This window comes from Acanthisitta chloris, unplaced genomic scaffold (genome assembly GCF_000695815.1).
Source record: "Acanthisitta chloris isolate BGI_N310 unplaced genomic scaffold, ASM69581v1 scaffold2870, whole genome shotgun sequence".
In the NCBI taxonomy this organism is placed as follows: domain Eukaryota; kingdom Metazoa; phylum Chordata; class Aves; order Passeriformes; family Acanthisittidae; genus Acanthisitta; species Acanthisitta chloris.
In genome coordinates this window covers 58,150-76,742 of record NW_008652046.1, presented here as the reverse complement: position 1 = coordinate 76,742, position 18,593 = coordinate 58,150, and the positions used below count along the sequence as shown (strand labels likewise).

Genomic DNA, 18,593 nt, shown 5'->3' with positions numbered 1-18,593 from the left:
TTCCCCAAAAGCATCCCATATGCATTAACTTTTGGCAGAGAACCAGTTATCTTACTCCTCAATAATTCATAGGTGAGCTACTCAGCTGGGTAGTTCTGGGAATAAAGCAACTCACTGCCAGTGCAAACTACAGAAAAGGAAAAAAAATCAACCCACAAAAAAGAACTAAATGAGATTCTTCTTCCAAAACAGAGAATCCACATATTTCCTCTTACTTCAGAGTTTATCACTAGTGTTTCTTACCACCTAACCCAATTCCCTTGCTGCAGTTTAAGCCTACTGCAAGCCCTCCCCACAAGTGTTTTTATGTCCTAGTAATCAACTCTACCTTATTCCCAGTAGCTCCCAACCTCAACAAATACTAGAAGGAGAGATTCTTCTCCTCCCAAAGCCCTTGACAAGAAGATGTTTACATTTTACATGTGCAAGTGTGTATGTATATGTATCATGTATCACTGCAATTCCTCTTTCTCCCCTCCCTCTGCTCTTCAGAGCACAGCTTTAGTTAGTTCCTATTTAGATCTTGTTTCCTCTGGGCAGAAACACTGTCCTAGGGTTCTAAATGCCAGAGGAATCACAAGCATAAAGTTTAGGAAAGGGGAACTTAAAAGAGAAACCTGGATCTTACAGCTGGCACAGACAGCAGGGCACAGGGGCCCATAATGGGGCAGAGATCAACAGGTACCATTTGCAACCTTACCAGCAGAAACACTATCACAACAGAACACAATCTTTATGCTTCCACCCACAGTGTAAAGAAGGGAAAATAGAGGGGAAACCAGCAAATCTCTTCTGTTCATCATTCTAGGATAGGCCCTTGACATTCTTGAGAAGGATTTGTAACAGCTGGGAAAGGACTTATCATCCACCACCACCAGGCTTGACAGCAAAGCTGGCACTAGCTGGAGAAGGACTTTAAAGCCCAAATTTATCCCATCTAACTTCAGGTTCTTCACTGAGGCCGACTCCCTCCAAGGCCATTGAGTGAGAGGGACATTTACAGAGGATGATTCAGATGGCAGGAATCCCTAGGTGGCATTGTCTGCCTCTGTCCTGTGCCTGCACAAGGAGTCTAAGGTGATCCCAGCCCTCACATCTCTGCTATCTGAGATGAAAGCAGAACAAAGCAAATGCACACTAGTGGCCAATGCCACCATTCTATATGAACTTCTTCATGAACTCTCAGTGCCTTGTTTAACGAGTTGAATAAGCTGAGTCATAACATGCATCTGAAACTTGGACAGCATATCCTGCTCTTGGACAGGAGACACCTCCTGTGCTCAAACTGCTGCATGCCACAACAAAGCTACCTTGGGAAGGAAAACAAGCACCAGCTTGTTCCTTGTAGCAAATATGCTGATAAATATTTGGACTCCAGGCAGCACCCGATTAGTGCCACCACTAGGGCTCATGACCAGAGTACACAGCTATCGCCTACAAGGAGTATCCCCTTGTTCCCTGTGGAGGATCTCACCCACAACCAGAGGAGTTACCGGGCAGAGGTGACTGCTGACTCCAAGCAGCAATCCAATAGCAACAGGCTACTACCCCCAGCTGCCTTAGTGATTCAATTGCCTCCATATATTTACACTCTTTTAATAAAAGAACTGAAAGTTAAAAGCAGGGAGGCTGCAGGAGAAAGTACCTCAGAGAACTGCAGTCCTCTCAAAATGGAGAAGAGTCCCTGCTTTAGAAATGCACTGATTGTCAGGGCTACAGTGGGTCAGAGCCTTCTGCTCACAGCTGGGCCACAGCATTACCTCACCGCGTGTTTTCAGTTTGAAAGCTAAATTGGGACCACAAGACAATTCCTCCACAGCTGCTTTACAGGCAGGAAAAGCAAGAGGTAGCACAGCCAAAACCAGAAACATTGATTAAAAAGTCAGACCTGCTTTAATAATGGGGTGATCAGAGCTGGAAAGGGGAAAGATTCAAGCCAGAAAGAGCCTGGTAGGGGAAGGAGGACCATCCAAGATTATTAAGATAATCAAATACTAACCAGAACTCCTTAATATGTTTACTTTGAACTTTTTGTCTGTACTAGTAAGCAAAAAAGATTCAGAGGGCAAAGCTAGAGCAGGAAGAGTTAATACAGTGGTTCACCACTTATCTACAGAGTGGAAAGACGACAAGCTTCCCCATACAGAACAGGCTCTTCCTCAGCCTCTGCTTCAGACCTAGTAGGGAATTTGGACCAAGGAGGAAGAACACTGCATAGATCAACACCCAGTTCTCCATCACTTCTCTATCTGCTGCCTTGGAGCTCTGCTGCCAATTTTTTAATATCCTGCTCTGCTAACTGTCATCATTGCCCCATTTTTCCATCCTTCACCCTTGATTGGTCTTGATTCATTTGAGGAAGATGACGACAATGAAAACGTAACCATTCATAAAGAGGCTGAAAGGATGCTCAAACTAAAAGATTTATGGCAAATGTTCAGTCTCATAGATGAAACAGCTGAGGTCAACAGATATCAAAGCAATTTTTCCCATAAGAATTAATGTAACAAGGGGGGTGGTATGTACAGGAACTCAAGAAATGCATCCAATTTAAAAACACAGGATCAGTATGTATAGCATAGAAAAAGGAAAGGCAAGAACATTTTTTACTGTAAGCATTTTTACTGTCACTCTCTAGATGGTTACTGCTTCATCATTGTCATCATCATCTTCAGATGAATCAAGGTAGATCTAATCAATCACAGGCGAAGGTTGGAAAAATGAGGATAGGTTCAGGAGGTCCATCAGATGAAATGGCTGAGGTCTTTTAGAACAGTGACTGGCTCCAAAAAGCCAGCTGCCAAATAGCCACCATATCTGCCATCTGGAAGTCCTGTCTTTCTTTCCCCTCCGTCTTTCACACCATTACCTGCATGCGTTTAAAATGTGTGACTTCCATAAGAGCCTGTGCCCAACTCCTCCTCTATTAATTGATTATGAAAAAAATGCTTTATCTGTCATACTAGTAACCATCATAGCTTTTCATGAACACATCTTCAGCAGATTGCTCATTACAGACAATCATCTCCCTACACCTTATTCCCAAAACAGCTAACTGACTGTGGAGACAGCGGCAGACTTGGCAGTCCCATTTCTTCAGATATGAATGGTATCACTGCCTCAGAGAAGGGCATGGACTCAAGCTATAGAGGACGTGCTCCTGCATTGGAAACCTCATGCCTTCTCTCTAAGTTGGCAATCTGTTTCCTGAGAAGCAGCAGCACACCAGCCTTGCTGCTGATGCAGACACAGCCCTGCAGCTTCCCTCATTCCCTGCATGAGGGAGAGTACTGTCACTTCTGACAGCTGCAGGCACTGTGGACTCCCAGAAATCACTCTTTGGGGCTCAGGGTCTTCTCTGCAGCAGAGGGCACAGGAAGGAGGCCAGTGACAGAACTGGCAACCATTCAAGGACAGCAGACTGCTCCCTCAACCTCCCCATATGGCCGTCAGCTCTGTCCCATCTCCTCTGGACTTGGACCAGGAGAGGGAAATTTATTAACAGTCCCACTCACTGGATAAATCCAATCTGGCATTCGATTTTCTGTGGCTGACCTCAAACCAGGCCAGCACTGCAGGAACCATTTGGAGAAGCAGCATCCCTGTCATGTGGGCACTTGCCTATCTCACAGATACTTTTTCACATTGACTGAGGGAAACTTAGGACCCAGCAAAGGTGATATGCAGGACAAGTGGGAAGTACACACTCCATTTCTTATCCTGATTTCCTGGATTTTGGTCCAACAGATAAATGTCTGAAGTTGGTTCCATAAGTTTCCATTATTCTAATTCCCAACTCTGCTGGGACACAAAAGGTAAGGCTGTCACCTTCCTCATTCTGACCCATTGCTTCAGAGTCTGAAAGTGGATCCTGGCCTGAGTCAATCCTTCAGGAATCATCAGTCTAAGGGGTTGTGGCAGCACACACTGTAACATAGCATCCTGCTCCTTCCACCCTCTCCATGATAGATAATAACACCTCACAAATCAGATACCCCAGGTAAAAAGGACATTTTAAACACGTTTCAGCAATGTTTGCTGAGCCATCCCACTGTGGTGGGCAGGGAAAAGACATAATTCTGCATACAGTTCTGGAAAGAACCTGCGTGGATGTAAATCTGGGAATATCTGTAGCTAAATCTGTGACATAAGCCAGAGATGACAGAGATAGGCTATGCGTATTTGTAAGACTCTAGCTAGGTCTGTGTACCCTGATCTGAATTCATCAGGGCAAAAATGGCAGAATAACAGACCAAGAACAGCTCATAAAAATCTTTAAAAATGCCACAGAATGTAGGAAAATATGTGGGAAGACTTCTTCCAGCCAGGCCTTTGAGGGGAAGTTTGTGATAGCATCCTGTGAATACCCGAGGAGATAAAATTATTCTGTACCCTCCATGCATGTATTGCCTACGGCAGTACAAACATCAATCAATTGGGTCAACGTAAGCAGATGAGACCTCAGAACGAACAGCAATAAACCTTTTTATTCCTCAATGATTCCATAAAAAACCTCATGGAAGATGAATGTGGGATGCAACATTCCAAGTTAAAAATGAATTATGATTAATATAGTTTTATGGGTCCTTGGCAGACAAACTGGGTAGTGTTTGAGAAAGCAACAAGAAAAGTAACTATCTTGTCATAACATCCTCAGGCTTTGGAAAGATCCTGGCTTGCTTCCACACGACAGACTAATTGAAGATGTAATACTATTCAAATGCAGCCCACATTAAGCAGATTAAAAACACATTAACTGAAAGAGTTCAAAAAGAAATTTTAAATGGTTGCACGCACTAATGAGATCTCTCTAGTGAGAGGGAAGACCTTTTCTAGGAAGACCTCTCCAATATGAACGTCTTAAACTGGTGCTATTTCACGTCTTTACCAAGGTCAAAGATCCAGCCAGCAGGTTGGCACAGCTAAAGTCTGTCACTTATAAAGTCTCTTGTTCAGGCTGTGTAGCCAACACCACATATAACACCTTTGGTGTCTGTATGACCTTACATCCACTTGCAGACTGGGTGCAGACTTTGGCACATCTGTGGCATGTGGCTTGTGCTTTGCTTCCTTCCCTCCCACACAAAGGCAGTGATAACCGACAATCACCATTCTTAAGTGACTATGTCAGGGTAAGATACCAACATCTGCAGAAGACATAAAATATGCAGCAGTAAATAACATCCTAAAGAGGTACCTCACACGGGACAACTTTGCTTGCTTGATGGAATGTGCTTATGGTAACTGCATTCAATTTATCTTGGATAATCACAGAATCATAGAAAATCTTGACCTTTAAAGGTCATAATGTAAAGGTTCTGGAAAGAAAACTGTTAAGAAAAGAATGTGTGACTTTTGCAAGGAAAGAGACAATGACTCCAAGAGGAGCCTGAGTCGATGTAAATGAGTGAACATCAGCTTTGAGCTTAATTCTGTAGTCCAAAGATGTCCAAATTCTTGGATAATTAAGCCAAAGCTTACTAAATATATTGTGAGATGGGCATCACACCTACATTGGTAAGATAATTTTTGAAAATCTGTCTAATATGTGTGACCATGCTGCCAGAATGATGTTGAAAAAAAGCTGAGAAGAGAGCTATAAAAATGAATCAAAGGCTGAAAAACATGCCTTGTGGTGAATGGCTAAAGAGACTCTTTCTGGATTGCATACTAAAAAGGCTAAGAGATTATTCTGGTGTCTGAGACTACACAAGGAAGAGACTGCTGATAACAAATAGCTCGTTATGTGAGAAGACAAAGGCATAAACAGAGCTTGTAGTTGGAAACTGAAATGAGACAGGCTTAGATTAAGTGACAACAACTGAACCATGAGAGTGAAAAAACACTGGAAGAACTAACTGAGGCACACACTGAATTCTCTGTCATTTCAGTGTGTGAGGAGCTGCTGCACTGAAATGTACAAATAGTCCAAGTTTAGATGTACAAACTCACCTTGTTCGTCAGCTCCACTAGTGATAGAGACTACGTTTGGCATATAACTAAGTCTCCTGTCTAGACAAACAGCACAAAATGATTAGAAAGAGATTCAAAGACCTTTTGCTTTCTCATAATGGTCAGGAAGCTGGAGGCATAGCATTTTGGATAAGCAGATTGGAGCTCATAAGCTTCTCCAAATGTTTTTTCTTAAAACAAAACAAAGCAAAACCCCAAACAAAAAATCCCCACACTAACAACAACAACAACAAAAAAACCCAACCAAAAAAACCACCCCACTACAAAACCCAACTTTTTCCTCCTCTTTAAAATCTGTAGGTAGTTCCATTTGCATGTTTTCATTTATACATGTGAGTTGGTCCCTAGAAAGTAAATCGGAATGAAAACTTGCCCACTTCCATGCATAAGCTTGGACTTTTGCAAGGCCTCACTACAAGCAGCCGAAGGGGAAGCGAAAGATTTCCAAATCACAAAAACTCATTTTGAGTTGCTCTGTTTTCCTCTGACCCAGCCAACTGACATAATTTTCTCATCCCTTTAGATCCATTATGCTCTTTCCAGCAAACTACCTTGCATGGAGGGTTGCTCCCTTTCCCCCAGACCCCAGTTCCCCATTTTACAGCATACCAGAATGTTGGCTAAAGGGCTTATATTATGCATAAGCTATGAACTGCTCAGAAAATCCCAGCAGACCTAGCACTATTAAGCCCATCTATATTGCATTAAGTTATTAGCTACTGTATTCTAGCTTATGATTAGGACAACAGAGTATCTCTTTGCAATCAGTACTTGGTAAGGAAAATCCCTGTTCAGAGCAAATACCACTATCATTCACTGTTCTCTTGACCTCAATCACAGCCACTGCTGGAAACCTCTGTTAGTTTTGGCACTCCAACCAATTCCTCCTATGAAATACTTAGCCAAGCTGTAGCATATTTGTGATGGATGAGATTTGCAGCACTGGTTTCATCAGCTGTGAGAGCAAGTCACAACAGATCAAGAGTTTATGAATAATCATCTCGAATGGCCTTCAGTTGCCATTTTTTACCTTTACCATCAGGGATTTACCCCTGGTGCTTCTTTGCCACAGAAATCAAGTAATTCTCAGTGTCTTGTACATCCCATTCACCCCTCTGCAGCCTGGCAAATCAGGACAGATAAGGAGAATGCCTACAGATCCAGGGATACTGGGGTTGGAAAGCCTGTATCTCCAGGGATATTAGGAAAAATTTCTTCACCTAAAGGGTGGTCAAGATTGGAACAGGCTACTCAGGGAAGTGGTTGAAGTGTTCAAAAAAAAAGAGGGGATGTGGCACTTCACAATATGATTCAGTGGGCATGGAGCTATTAAGTCAAAGGTGATCTTGGAGATCTTTAATCTTGATGATCTACAAGGTCTTTTCCAACCTCTATGATTCTGTGACTAACAGTTCCAGAAGTAGCTTCCTCCCAGTCAACAGCAACAAAAAATTTCCACGGTTCCCCATGACCACATATGACCCCAGAAACAAGGACTCTAAAATCAAAGAAAATGAACAGGTCCACATGCAACTAGGAAATTTAAGCATGTCTGTCAATTCCTGGGCCAATGATGATTTTGCAGGTTCATTGCTGGGTTCATTAAAGAAAAACAACTGTTCTACCTCAAGTCCTGGAGGCAAATTAAATTTGAATCAGAAGCAATAGCTGAGATAAGGAAAGAGCATGTGCACACATGAGCTTACTTGTGTTTGCAACAGAGAAGCAAAGAATAGAGGAAAGCAGGAACTATATGAAGTGAAATAGGGTGAGAAGGGTGCATGCTGGAAATGTTGTCTCTGCTTACTGAGAAAACAGTTTCCTGGCTTCAAAGAAAAAACAGTTTTTTGCTCAGAAACTGGCCCAAGTGGAAAAGCACAAACTAGTCACTGAGCAGTCCTTTCTCCACAGAAAGCTCCAAAAGGCCTCTATGACCTTTCTACAAACTGAACCCTCAGCCTCCTAGTACTGTGCTTCCGCACAGAACTTGCAACAGGAAGACCTATGGGGACGTGGAGAAGCCTGAGCACCTCTGAAATTTAATTCACATTTAAATGTTTTCCCTATAGGAGTGAACATAATTAGTGCTGTTTCAGAGCTCAGAGTCAGGATGGTCGCAGCTAATTCAAAACACCCCCAGGATGCTCAGTTTCCTACTGGGGCTTCCATTCATATCAGGAGTGTCTTGGGGTCTTCCCTGCTCAAAAGTGGCATTGCTATTCTGCGAGTTACCTTCACGTGTCTGCCACAGTCTTCCAGCTGGACTGGAGGAAACAGCTCTGCTCTAGTGCCAGGGTCCAGGGCGTGGGTGAGGAATAGCATGGAATCCTGCTCCTGCTCCCTCACAGGTGCTACTTGGCACGGTTTATGGCCAAAAAAATCATGGGAGAAAAGCAAAGGCATAGGCACAATGCCATGGCACCACATAGCTCTCTCTGGGAAAGAGGTTGGGGCAAAAGGGCTTCTTCTCCCCTGGCACAAGTCCTGTGTCAGGTCTGAGGTCTTATGCTCCCCCGCAGGTGTGGACAGCTGTTTTTACTTCTCTGTGGCTCAGACCCTTGTGCAGAGGCTGAGAGTTATTGTAAGAAAATGAATTGTAGTTTTTGTCCGCTTAGTGTCTTCCTTGTTCCCCTAGTGAGCTCTGGTCTGTGGCATCTCTCTCCCCACAGGTGGGCACCCAACATGCTCGTGTCCCAGACACCAAGAGGCATAGGGACAGGCCATTCCCTCTTTTCCTGTTCAGTGACTCAGCCTTAAAACATGAGAGCTGACAGCAGTTTTCTAATTTGCTCCAACTACCACCTCCCTTGCCCCATGTCTTCTGATGCTAGTATGTCCTGGTTTCAGTTGGGACAGAGTTACTTTTCTTTCTGATAGCTGATACAGTGCTGTGTTTTGGATTTAGAATGAGAATAATGTTAATAATGCACTGATGTTTTAGTTGTTGCTAACTAAAACTTTAACTCAAAGGCTTTTCAGTGTCTCATGCTCTACCAGCAAGCAGGTGCACAAGAAGTTGGGAGGGAGCATGGCCAGGACAGCTGACCCAAACTAACCAAAGGAATATTCTATACCATGGAATGTCATGCCCAGTATATAAACTGGGGAGAGATGGCTGGGAGGCACCAGTCACTGCTTAGGGATGGGCTGGGCATTGGTCAGCATGTGGTGAACAACTGTACTGTGCATTACTTGTTTTTCTTGAGGCTTTTTCCTCTCTCTCTCTCTCTCTCTCTCTCTTGCTCCCCTTTTCATTACTATTATTACTATTATTATACTCTTATTTATACTGTATATTATTATACTGTTCTGTTTATACTGGTTTATTTTAATTAAACTGTTCTAACCTCAACCCACAAGTTTTCTGATTCTTCATCCTTAACAGACTCCCCACAAACTCATATCCCAGTGCTATTCATCACCCTTGGCAGAGAATATCCCACCACTCCACACTCCAGGACCCACAATGCTTCCTTGGCCAAGTTCCCATATCTGCTGGACGTGTACTGGTGCTGCACAGACCAAGAGAGAAAGCTTGGCGGCAGCTGCCATGCCACACTCACTATTTCTGACCTGTTGACTGGATGCCAGCACGTGGCAAAATACTCAGAGTATATGTCAGAGAGGAGCCTGTATTACATCCCCGTGCAAAGGGAAGCAGAGCCAGGACAACCTCTCCCTCCAGCCAGTTTGCCTTGATGTACTCTGTGTACCACCAGCCATATCACACTTTGGAGATCTTTGATACACATGGTTTTACCTGTGGCCTAAACCCAGACAACAATAGGACTTAAAGCAGTTTCTCCAGAATGGCAAGATGGGAAGCACTGGGAAAGTGTCTGACAGTCCCTTGGCAGCAGTATGCTCTTGTGCCTTAAAGATAGGGACATGCTTGGGCAGACTCAAACATGCACAGCCTTGTAGGATGCCCAGCACAAAGCATTTCAGAGGATTCTGGAACTGGTTTTCATCCCAACAAGCTGATATATAACTAGGCCCTACAGGAAAAACAGTTGCCATGGCAGAAAAACCTTAAAAGGAATGCCTGCATTAGAACAGTATGAGATGTGGTGTTCAGCCTGGAAAGGGCCACAGAAGGTGAGCAAATGTCCACAGAGAGATGACCAAGATTGTCTGCCAACCACTGTGTCTATACAGCTCTTGTCTCTCCTTTCCTGACAAAACTGTATAGCTTGAATGTGTCTCTCAATAAAATTTATTTGCTCTTCCTGGAGAGTCTGGCCAAAAAACAGGATAATGGCAGATTATGGAATGTGTATTTGTTTCTCCCAACAATATCCGAGAAATGGATTAACTGATTTAAACCAGTTTTCCTCCGATCAAACAAATTCATCTCTCTAGGCGACGAGTTCTCATACAAGCTTTTACTCAGCCTATTATTACAACCCCAGAGGTGTTTAGAGGTGAGTAATGAGCTGCACAGAAGCTGAATGGCAGTGCAGGCAGGCTGCAGTCTCACCTAGCACACACAGGTCCTCCCTTTAAGGGAGGCTCTCACCTTCCTGATACATAAATCTGAGTATGGTCCTCTCTTCTTTCACGGTCATTTACCCAGGGCACAGCAAAGAGGCCTCACAGTACTTTGTATCTGACATGTGGTGCCACAGACTGGACATGCCAGTTTTGCAAAATCTGCTCTCCAGCCTCTGAATCCCCCCTACCATCTGGGCCTTTTTCTTTATGTCTCAAGTCTCTTATATCTCCTGGCCACCACAGCGTGCAGACATGCTCTGTCAGACCAATTTCAGTCAAAAAGGTAAATAGGAAAAGCTCTCAGGGCACAAGGGAGACTTCCCAAGAAACCTCACTGAATGGCAGCACATGGGAACCTGCCCCACAAGGCAGCAAGCAGAGAAGAGACCAGGATTCTGCAGAGTAATATTCAACTGCTACACACAGAGGTCAAAAATTCAGACCAGCCAAAATTCATACAACCACTTTACCCCATGAAAGGCATTTGTCTTTAAAGCTGCATACAACACTACAATAAAAGCAGCACTAGAAGTCCTGGGGCTATGCTTTATGAACATAAAGGTGGTTCCAAAGAAGAAGGCTTTAGCTAAGCATCCTTAGCCTGACAGGCTATCTGCCCCTTAATGCCATGAGGCTGATAGGAGGGTAGGGCCAACAAGTCCTACACTACGTTTGGTGGTAGTAGACCCATCTTAAGACCCAATCCAAAACTGATGTCAGTGCTGTCACAGCCACAGTCTGGAGGCTGTGACCAATAGACAGTAATTGTTCAGACAAATCTGGAGACAGCTCTAAGTCTCTGTGGTTGTTACTGTGCTCCGAACTGTGGACGTTTGGGTTTACAGCCATGAAGGAGTAAAACTGATTCCTCCTTCAGCCTGTCCTGAGACTGACAACTCTAATTAGTTGTTAGCAGCCCAGGCACTGAGAAGCAGAGTGAGTAATCCTAACACCATATCAGCTAGGATAGGGCTACGTGCACAAACACAAGCTCTAAGCAGCTTAATCCCAAACACAATACTGCAAGCAAAAAGGGTGTTGACAATCACCCTTTTCGGGTGAAGGAACAAAACCTTCTGCTGTTAACACGGGGAGCAGAGGGGTGCTGTGTATTGATAAAACACAGAAATAACATGTATACTTTCAGCTTAGTCACACAAACCTCTACACAGCAAATTTGGGGATAAGCAGGGAAAATTTCCATTAAAGTGCAACCTAACTACCAGGTCAGGTTCTGTTCAGAGTGGTGGTTCAAGGTCATGCCCATAGCTACAAATTATTTTCTTGGTTTTTACTAATGAAGGTCTCCAGATTGGCAAACACTGAACTTGCAGAAGGCACAGATCTCTTGTGGTTTTGAATACAAACACACTTTCCCAAGAACGTCAGTCCATTCTTAAGCCTCTGATTGTTTAAAATGAGCCAGAACATGCCAGAGTTCTAGCTGGTAGGAGCGTCCAAGGTTTCTTTCTCTTGGCAGCAAGACCTGTACCATGCAGAACAGCAATACTGAAGCATGAATGGAAGAGCAGGAAAACTCCAGCTACCGCAAGGGTAGAAAAATCACCCTCTGCCCCCAAGTTAGCTCCTGAACAGTGGTCCTCAGCTTGGAGGAGGGTGTTAGGATGGACTTCACTGATGAAAAGAATAAAAAAAATAAACCAGTCACTATTGATACAGCCAGAAATTAAACCAACCAGGTCGAAAATTCTTAGCAGATGGCTCCATACTCCAGCTCACATGGCCAAGCAGCAAGATAGATAAGCAGAGCAGATAGGGGTCAGCTCTGGCCCTTGACAGTCTCATTTCTCTTAGATTCCCTTTATAGGCAGGGACAGCTGCAGGAAGCTCTCAGGAGCCAAAAGCTTGGTCTTAGCCACTCTGCAAAAAACATCCCCACACCAAAAGCATGTCTCAAGAGCACTTTTAATGGAGCAGTTAATATCCAAGCTTATGTTTCAGGAGGGGGCAGGGCACCAGCAAAGAGCACTGACATTGAGCTATGGCTTCAACAGTTGATCGAAACAGTTTAATGCATTTCCATTTCCAGTTGCATGGATCCAGCAATGCTTCTTACTTATTTACAGTATCACCCCCTCCCCTCCTCCCTGCTCTTCTGTTTGCTACATAGATAACAGGGGAAATTGATGCTGACTATCGCCTGCCTGATGTACAGCTAATGGGTTCATTTTAAAGAGGAATGAGTCAACAGTGTGTGACCAGGAATAATATTTGCCAGCGTGTGAGCTTGAATAGGAAAACATATCTATGCCCACCTGAACATTAGTTAAAGTGACAAGGGCAACAGATGCCCCAGCACGACGTATTCTGGCTGTCTTCCAGGCCAGGGCAGAGCCAGACCTGCTGGCCACCAGCCCTATGGCAATGCCTATGTCTAGGACTATAAATGGCTTCTGAAGTCCTGTTAGCCATGATAACTGTCTCTCCTTTAGGGAATGTCAATCTGCTTTCCTCATTATACCTAATTCACTACACTTTTAAGATAAAACCCAATAACCCACCTACTGCTTAATGTGGCAAAATTTTACCTAAGGGCAACAAGTGTAATCCTTTGAAGATCAATCCCAGATGATTGTGGGCTATTATTTTGGATCCAGGAGGGGCAAAATTCACAGGCCATGTTATTCCAGGGAAGGAGACACTAAAGTTAATTCCTTTTCTAGTCTTTCTTCCTGCCAAGATCTTACCTGCTGTGTGATCCCAAAAGGAGAAAGAGGGCCAACTTTCAGACTTGACTATCCAAAACAAAGTCAACCCTTTGTAAATATCCCCTCTTCCTTCTTACTTTCCTTCACTGGGCACTCAGAGACACCAAAAACTCTGACAAAGACAAAAATGGCACCAGGAAAAGTCTGCTTATCTCATCTTCAAAATCTGGTGAACTAATGAACACTTCTCAACAGAGGAGACAAGTGCTCTTCTACCAGGCTTTGGTGGTTATCCAAAGAGGGAGAACCCATTCAGGTGATTGAGCAGGTGAGACAACAAGTAGTGAGTGCTGTGACGAAATATATGCAGGAAAATACCCGAGTAGATGCATCAAGGATCAGGTGGGATGACGAGTGCAGGGTTGAGCTGGACTTGGACTGTGTTGTCTAGCAGTTTACAACATGCTGTTCAGGACTGACAAAGCATCAGAGCTGGCACAGTATCATTCCAGCAGGAAAATGTACTAGGATTGCAATTTTCACCGCACTGTTTTATGAGACTGTAACAGAGCAAATGTCGTATTCACCATGCTAAGACAGTCATCTCAAAGGCCAGTTCTAGCAACGGCTAGAGTTTAGAGTCGCTACTAACTGCAATTCTTGGAAATGCTGTTTTGACCAGTCTTTTAGGACACATGGCTAACATTTTGTTTTGCAATTTGTTATTATATATTGGCTAAATTCTAGGTATCTAGGTAGCATCTTTTCCACTGATCCACACATGCACACTGTCTTTCTTTCCTCCTTTCATACATATTGGCCCAAGTGACACTATTGTATTCCAAAACCCAGACTGCTGCACATTTTCTAGTGTGTGCTTTACAACCTTATGCTCTCTGCACTACACAGGATGACCCAGCCCTGATTTTAAACCCACCTCTGCAGAGGATTCATTTTACAGCTGGGATTTTCTAAGAGTGAGTACCTGGTCGCGAATAAAACCCCTTGATATCAGTGATGGCATTAACATTATTCACAGCACTCATCCTTTCCTTTGCTATTTTTATTTCAAGACCTCAAAGTGCTGTGTTTGTTATGCCCCACAGATCCTCGATGAGATGGATAAGTTTTATCCCTGTTTTGAAGACACAGGAAAACATGACAAGACTACCACTCCAAGAGGTAGATTCCTAAGAGTTCTGACAAGTCCAATCTCTTGTTCTAACCAGTATACATTTCTTCATCCTAAACACAGAGCTGTAAGACTGCAAAGACTTTCATGAACTTATTAATCTTTCAAAGCTCTACAGTTCAGACCAAGAAGTCCCAAGAACAGACCATCCAACCTGTCAGAGAGCTGATGATAGACAATTACAGACCATAAGATAAAAGGAGAGCAACTTTTTCTGCTTTCAAAAAGCAAAAAATAATAAAAAGCCCAAACACCTTTTTTTGACAGCTGACTTGTTCTTTTTGTCCTCTTCTCTTTCCACTATTGCTTTGCAGTTGGCAAAGCCTATTTCTGGGCTAGTTTGTTAAAAAACAGCCATATATGCATGAGGGTGAGGGGAGAAAAACAAGAGAAAAGAGAAACACAGAAACAGGTTCTGACATCTAATCAGATCTGCTGTATTGATTTTGCAACTTTAGCTTTGGAGCAAATCAGAGAAACAACCACATTATCATCCGGATTTCACTCTTCCCTCGAGTGAGCCAGTTCAAAAAGAGCTCACACTGACACATAGACAGGTACACTTGCATGCACACACATGCACGCACACATGCGCACGCCCGTGTGGACGCACACCCCACCAGAGCAGCTCTCCAATGGGATGGGTGGGCTGGGGGAGGTGACAGAAGTGTTCATCATGGGGGCTGCAGCAGCCACACAATCTCCATTTCCAACAGGATGAGAATTCCCAAGGAAGCCACCGGACTAATGAGCTACCCACGCTGGAAAGCAGTGTTTCAAATAAACACAGTGGCCCCTGCTGTGGCACCCACATCCTTCCAGCAGCATGAACAAGGAGGAGAGGGATAAATAGGGACTGTTGTTTCTGGGTGTATTTTGAGGGAGGAAGTGGGTGGGAAAAGAGGAGCCTGTAAAAGGGATGAGGGCAATTCTTGTCCTACTTTCTTGGTTTGCAGTTTCTTTTTCATACTGATGGAAGGAGCAAATGACAGCCCTGAAACCAAAGCTGCCTGCTCAGGCACAGAACAGGCAGTGCCACCTTCCAGAGTTTCCGGGCAGGAGGAGACAGCTCAGGTGTACAAACACTCAGTATGCACTCAGCTTCAATTAAGGATACACAGAACTGATGGAGAAGGGAAGAGAACTGTTTAGGTGGGCTGTTGCATGGACCATGCCACCATTACTTGGGTGAGATCACAATAAAACATTGCTTGGCCTTGGCAAGAGCCGTAGGAAGAATATGTTGAGTTGCTCTTTACACAGAAGTTCATCGCATCTTTGTCTTGTTGAGGGTCACATCAAACAGATGAACAAACAGCTTCTGGCTTGTACCTACCATCTTTCTTGCGTAGCGACTGGTGTCCTTTCAGCCCAAGATGCAGGGCTGTGATCCCCCTCCAGACCACCTAGTAAGCCTGAATTTATCCCAAGCTCAGCGCTGCTGCTCCCTCTGCAGGGGCAATGGTGGTCAGCAAGGGCCATACAGCTTTCAGGCAGCAACACCAAACTGGGGACATCAGCAGATCTGATGGTTCTTTGCCTCCAAGTGAAATTTTGCTGCATCTCTTATCAGTTCTTGGGGTGACCAAGTGTTACCCTCCCTGCCATGTCCCATATGCCTCACCCAGGCTGCCTTCCAAAACAGCACAAACCAAGGTGCACATTTTCACCCTGCTTAAGGGAAGCTTTTCCACACATACCTAACTGCATGGAAATCTGCACACATTTCCCCATCTCGTCCTGTAATCTAGTTCTTACCACACTCCTGAATAGACAGAGATAATTTTAAAAGGGGATATTCAAATATGCAAAGGTCTGCAGGATTTCACACACCACTGTTACTGCTGCACTCCCAGCAGCTCACACCTGTGAGCAGCTTGTCTGGTTGGTTTCAGCCAGGTTGTTTGTTCCAGTCTCACGTCTCTTGCTCCTGGGGAGAGAGCCTGGAAGAAGTGTGATAGCATGTCTAGTGAGTGCTGTTCTGCCATGTGTGGAGGCTTGTCAGTCACAGCCCAGAGGCAGCTTGCCCAGGTACAAATTAACCTGCTCCCTGCCCACCCCACACCTGTCAGACCTGCACTGCTCAGAGTACCCTCCAAGAGTTGAACAACTGCATCATCCTGATGGGACAAGCTCTGCAGGGAGAGCCACTCCTATAGTCACAGCTCCTTCCAGACCAAGGAATTTTACCCAGCTGCCTTTGCCCAGACTGACCCTACTAAGTCTTGTAGGACTGAGAGCATGGACTCCAAGTCAAAACACATCACAACAGCATGGGAGCTGAGTAGGCACTCACTTCTCTGGAGGGAGAAACCACTTCAGGGAAAGGACAGAGATGTCATCCAAAGCAGACACCAGCAGCATCACCTCCTCTGTGTTCACCTTTGTGCACAGATATTGCCTACAAGCCGGGCTGGGAGCATCATCCAGCTCTGAAATCACTCCATACACCACATACTAAGAATCAGTTTTCTCTAACTCACAGCCTTCTTGCATCAAAACCAGTTGGCAGTATGCATTCCCTGTTAGGTCTGCCTACCACTGCTTTTCAGACAAAACAGTTGAGACATATCCAGAAATGATAACTAAGTTGAAGAAAGGGTTGTGGGGTGGAAATCGTCTAATTAACATTCATTTGATACCTTTTGAGTGATTGCGCTGAAGGTATTTTACACACATGTAATGCACATAAACACACACCTAGTAAAGCTGCTGTTCTGCACTCACCCTATGATATGGAAATAGAAAGACATACACCACCTCTCCCTTCCACTTGTAACACACTGGCCATGTGATACACTGCCCTTAGTCTTGTGTAGCCAGACCAATTAAATACAAACTGCTCAAAGATCCCCAGACAAAAGAGATGTGTCTTCTCAGCCCAGAAAGAAAGGTCAACTCCGTTTAGCCCACAGGCTTTTGTGTACACAGGCATTCAGGCAGGCACTCCAGTCCTGTATGGTTATACTCACACTGCACGTTGAGCTGCACCAGGGCTTCCCGCGGTCTGATGTTAAAACCGTTGTACCTGGCTGTCTGACACTTATAGGTCCCACTCATTTCTCGGCTCACACTCTCCAGGCGCAGCTTCCCATCATATGTCTCCATTGTCATTGTCCCTGAAGGCATGGGAGTTTCTTTATCTACCCGGGACCAGATGATGGGTGGCTTGGGCTTCCCACGAACCTCGCACTGCAGCTCAGCCCTGGAGCCTTCCCGGACGGTGATGGTGGACTGACCCTTAGGGACACTGATGGTTGGTGGTACTAAACGGGAGACAAGATGGGAATCATTTTACACTAGGTTTTCAGCAAGTAAGGAGCATGCTTGAGATGCCTGCATTTGAATCACACCAACAGCCCTGAAACCCAAAGATTTCCACTTGACACACTGTAACGCCTCTATGAACACACTGTTTATGCAAGTCATCCTACAGGGTCTGGAGCTGCAGGGTACCAAGGAAGATCCCAGCTTCTCCAACACTGTATCCTAAGATCAATGGCAAGTGCCAATTGTATCCCAATACAATTGTATCCCAGCTCCCATCCCTCTGCCTGCAAAATGCTATCCAGTAGCAGGTATAGCATTGAGGAACCCAAAGGCAAAAGCCTCTTTGATCCATTTCTCAGTTTCTGGTCAGTGAACTTCTCAAGTGGAACTGCATTTTTTTGATCAAGAAATAAAAGTCATATCTGCCAAGGTATCTACACCCCTTATCCAGGTCAGACCAAAACCAAGACTCATTGGATTAGGTGCTTGTAGATCATATCTCCAGTCCGGGATCCCTGTTTGCTCCTGAACCACAGCAAGAACTCAGCTCTGTTAAGTGTCTTGGCTTATTACATTGCGATTCACAGTGCATTGGTTACCTCTAGCTCATCTGAGTGAGAGATGAGTCCCAGCAAAGATCACTCCTGGCATCCCTTCCAGACTGGGAAGAGCTCAACCAGCAGAACCACTGCTGAGCCAGGGCTAGAGTTGGAGGCACAGTAGAAGAAATATCCAGCTATCAACTGACAAACAAAACTATGCTCATAAACAAAGCTCAAAAGTAACGCAGTGGCTACAGCTAAAGGGTGCAGAGATGTCAGTAGGAAGAGGTTTGCTGTTCGCATGACCAACTCCACTAAGAACCCAGGAAGGGGATGCTTGTGCTAAAATCCACATAATATTGACAATTTGTTTGTGTTAGGCATCAGAGTTAGCTGTTAGGCATCAGAGTTAACAGTTCAGCTGAGGCAAATACGGCCACAATCATTTTCTGA

The 18,593-nt window shown here is 44.5% G+C and overlaps 1 protein-coding gene across 1 annotated transcript in view; it reads right to left on the bottom strand.

Moving 5' to 3' along the window:
• The window catches only part of MDGA1 (MAM domain containing glycosylphosphatidylinositol anchor 1), a gene marked incomplete at its 5' end in the record, with an annotated part of 96,409 nt that overhangs the window by 59,302 nt on the left and 18,514 nt on the right, over nucleotides 1–18,593 (bottom strand). The window contains one exon of the mRNA XM_009075546.1: nucleotides 17,301–17,594. Within this exon, the coding sequence (XP_009073794.1) occupies nucleotides 17,301–17,594 (294 nt within the window). The remainder of the gene's footprint in view (nucleotides 1–17,300; nucleotides 17,595–18,593) is intronic.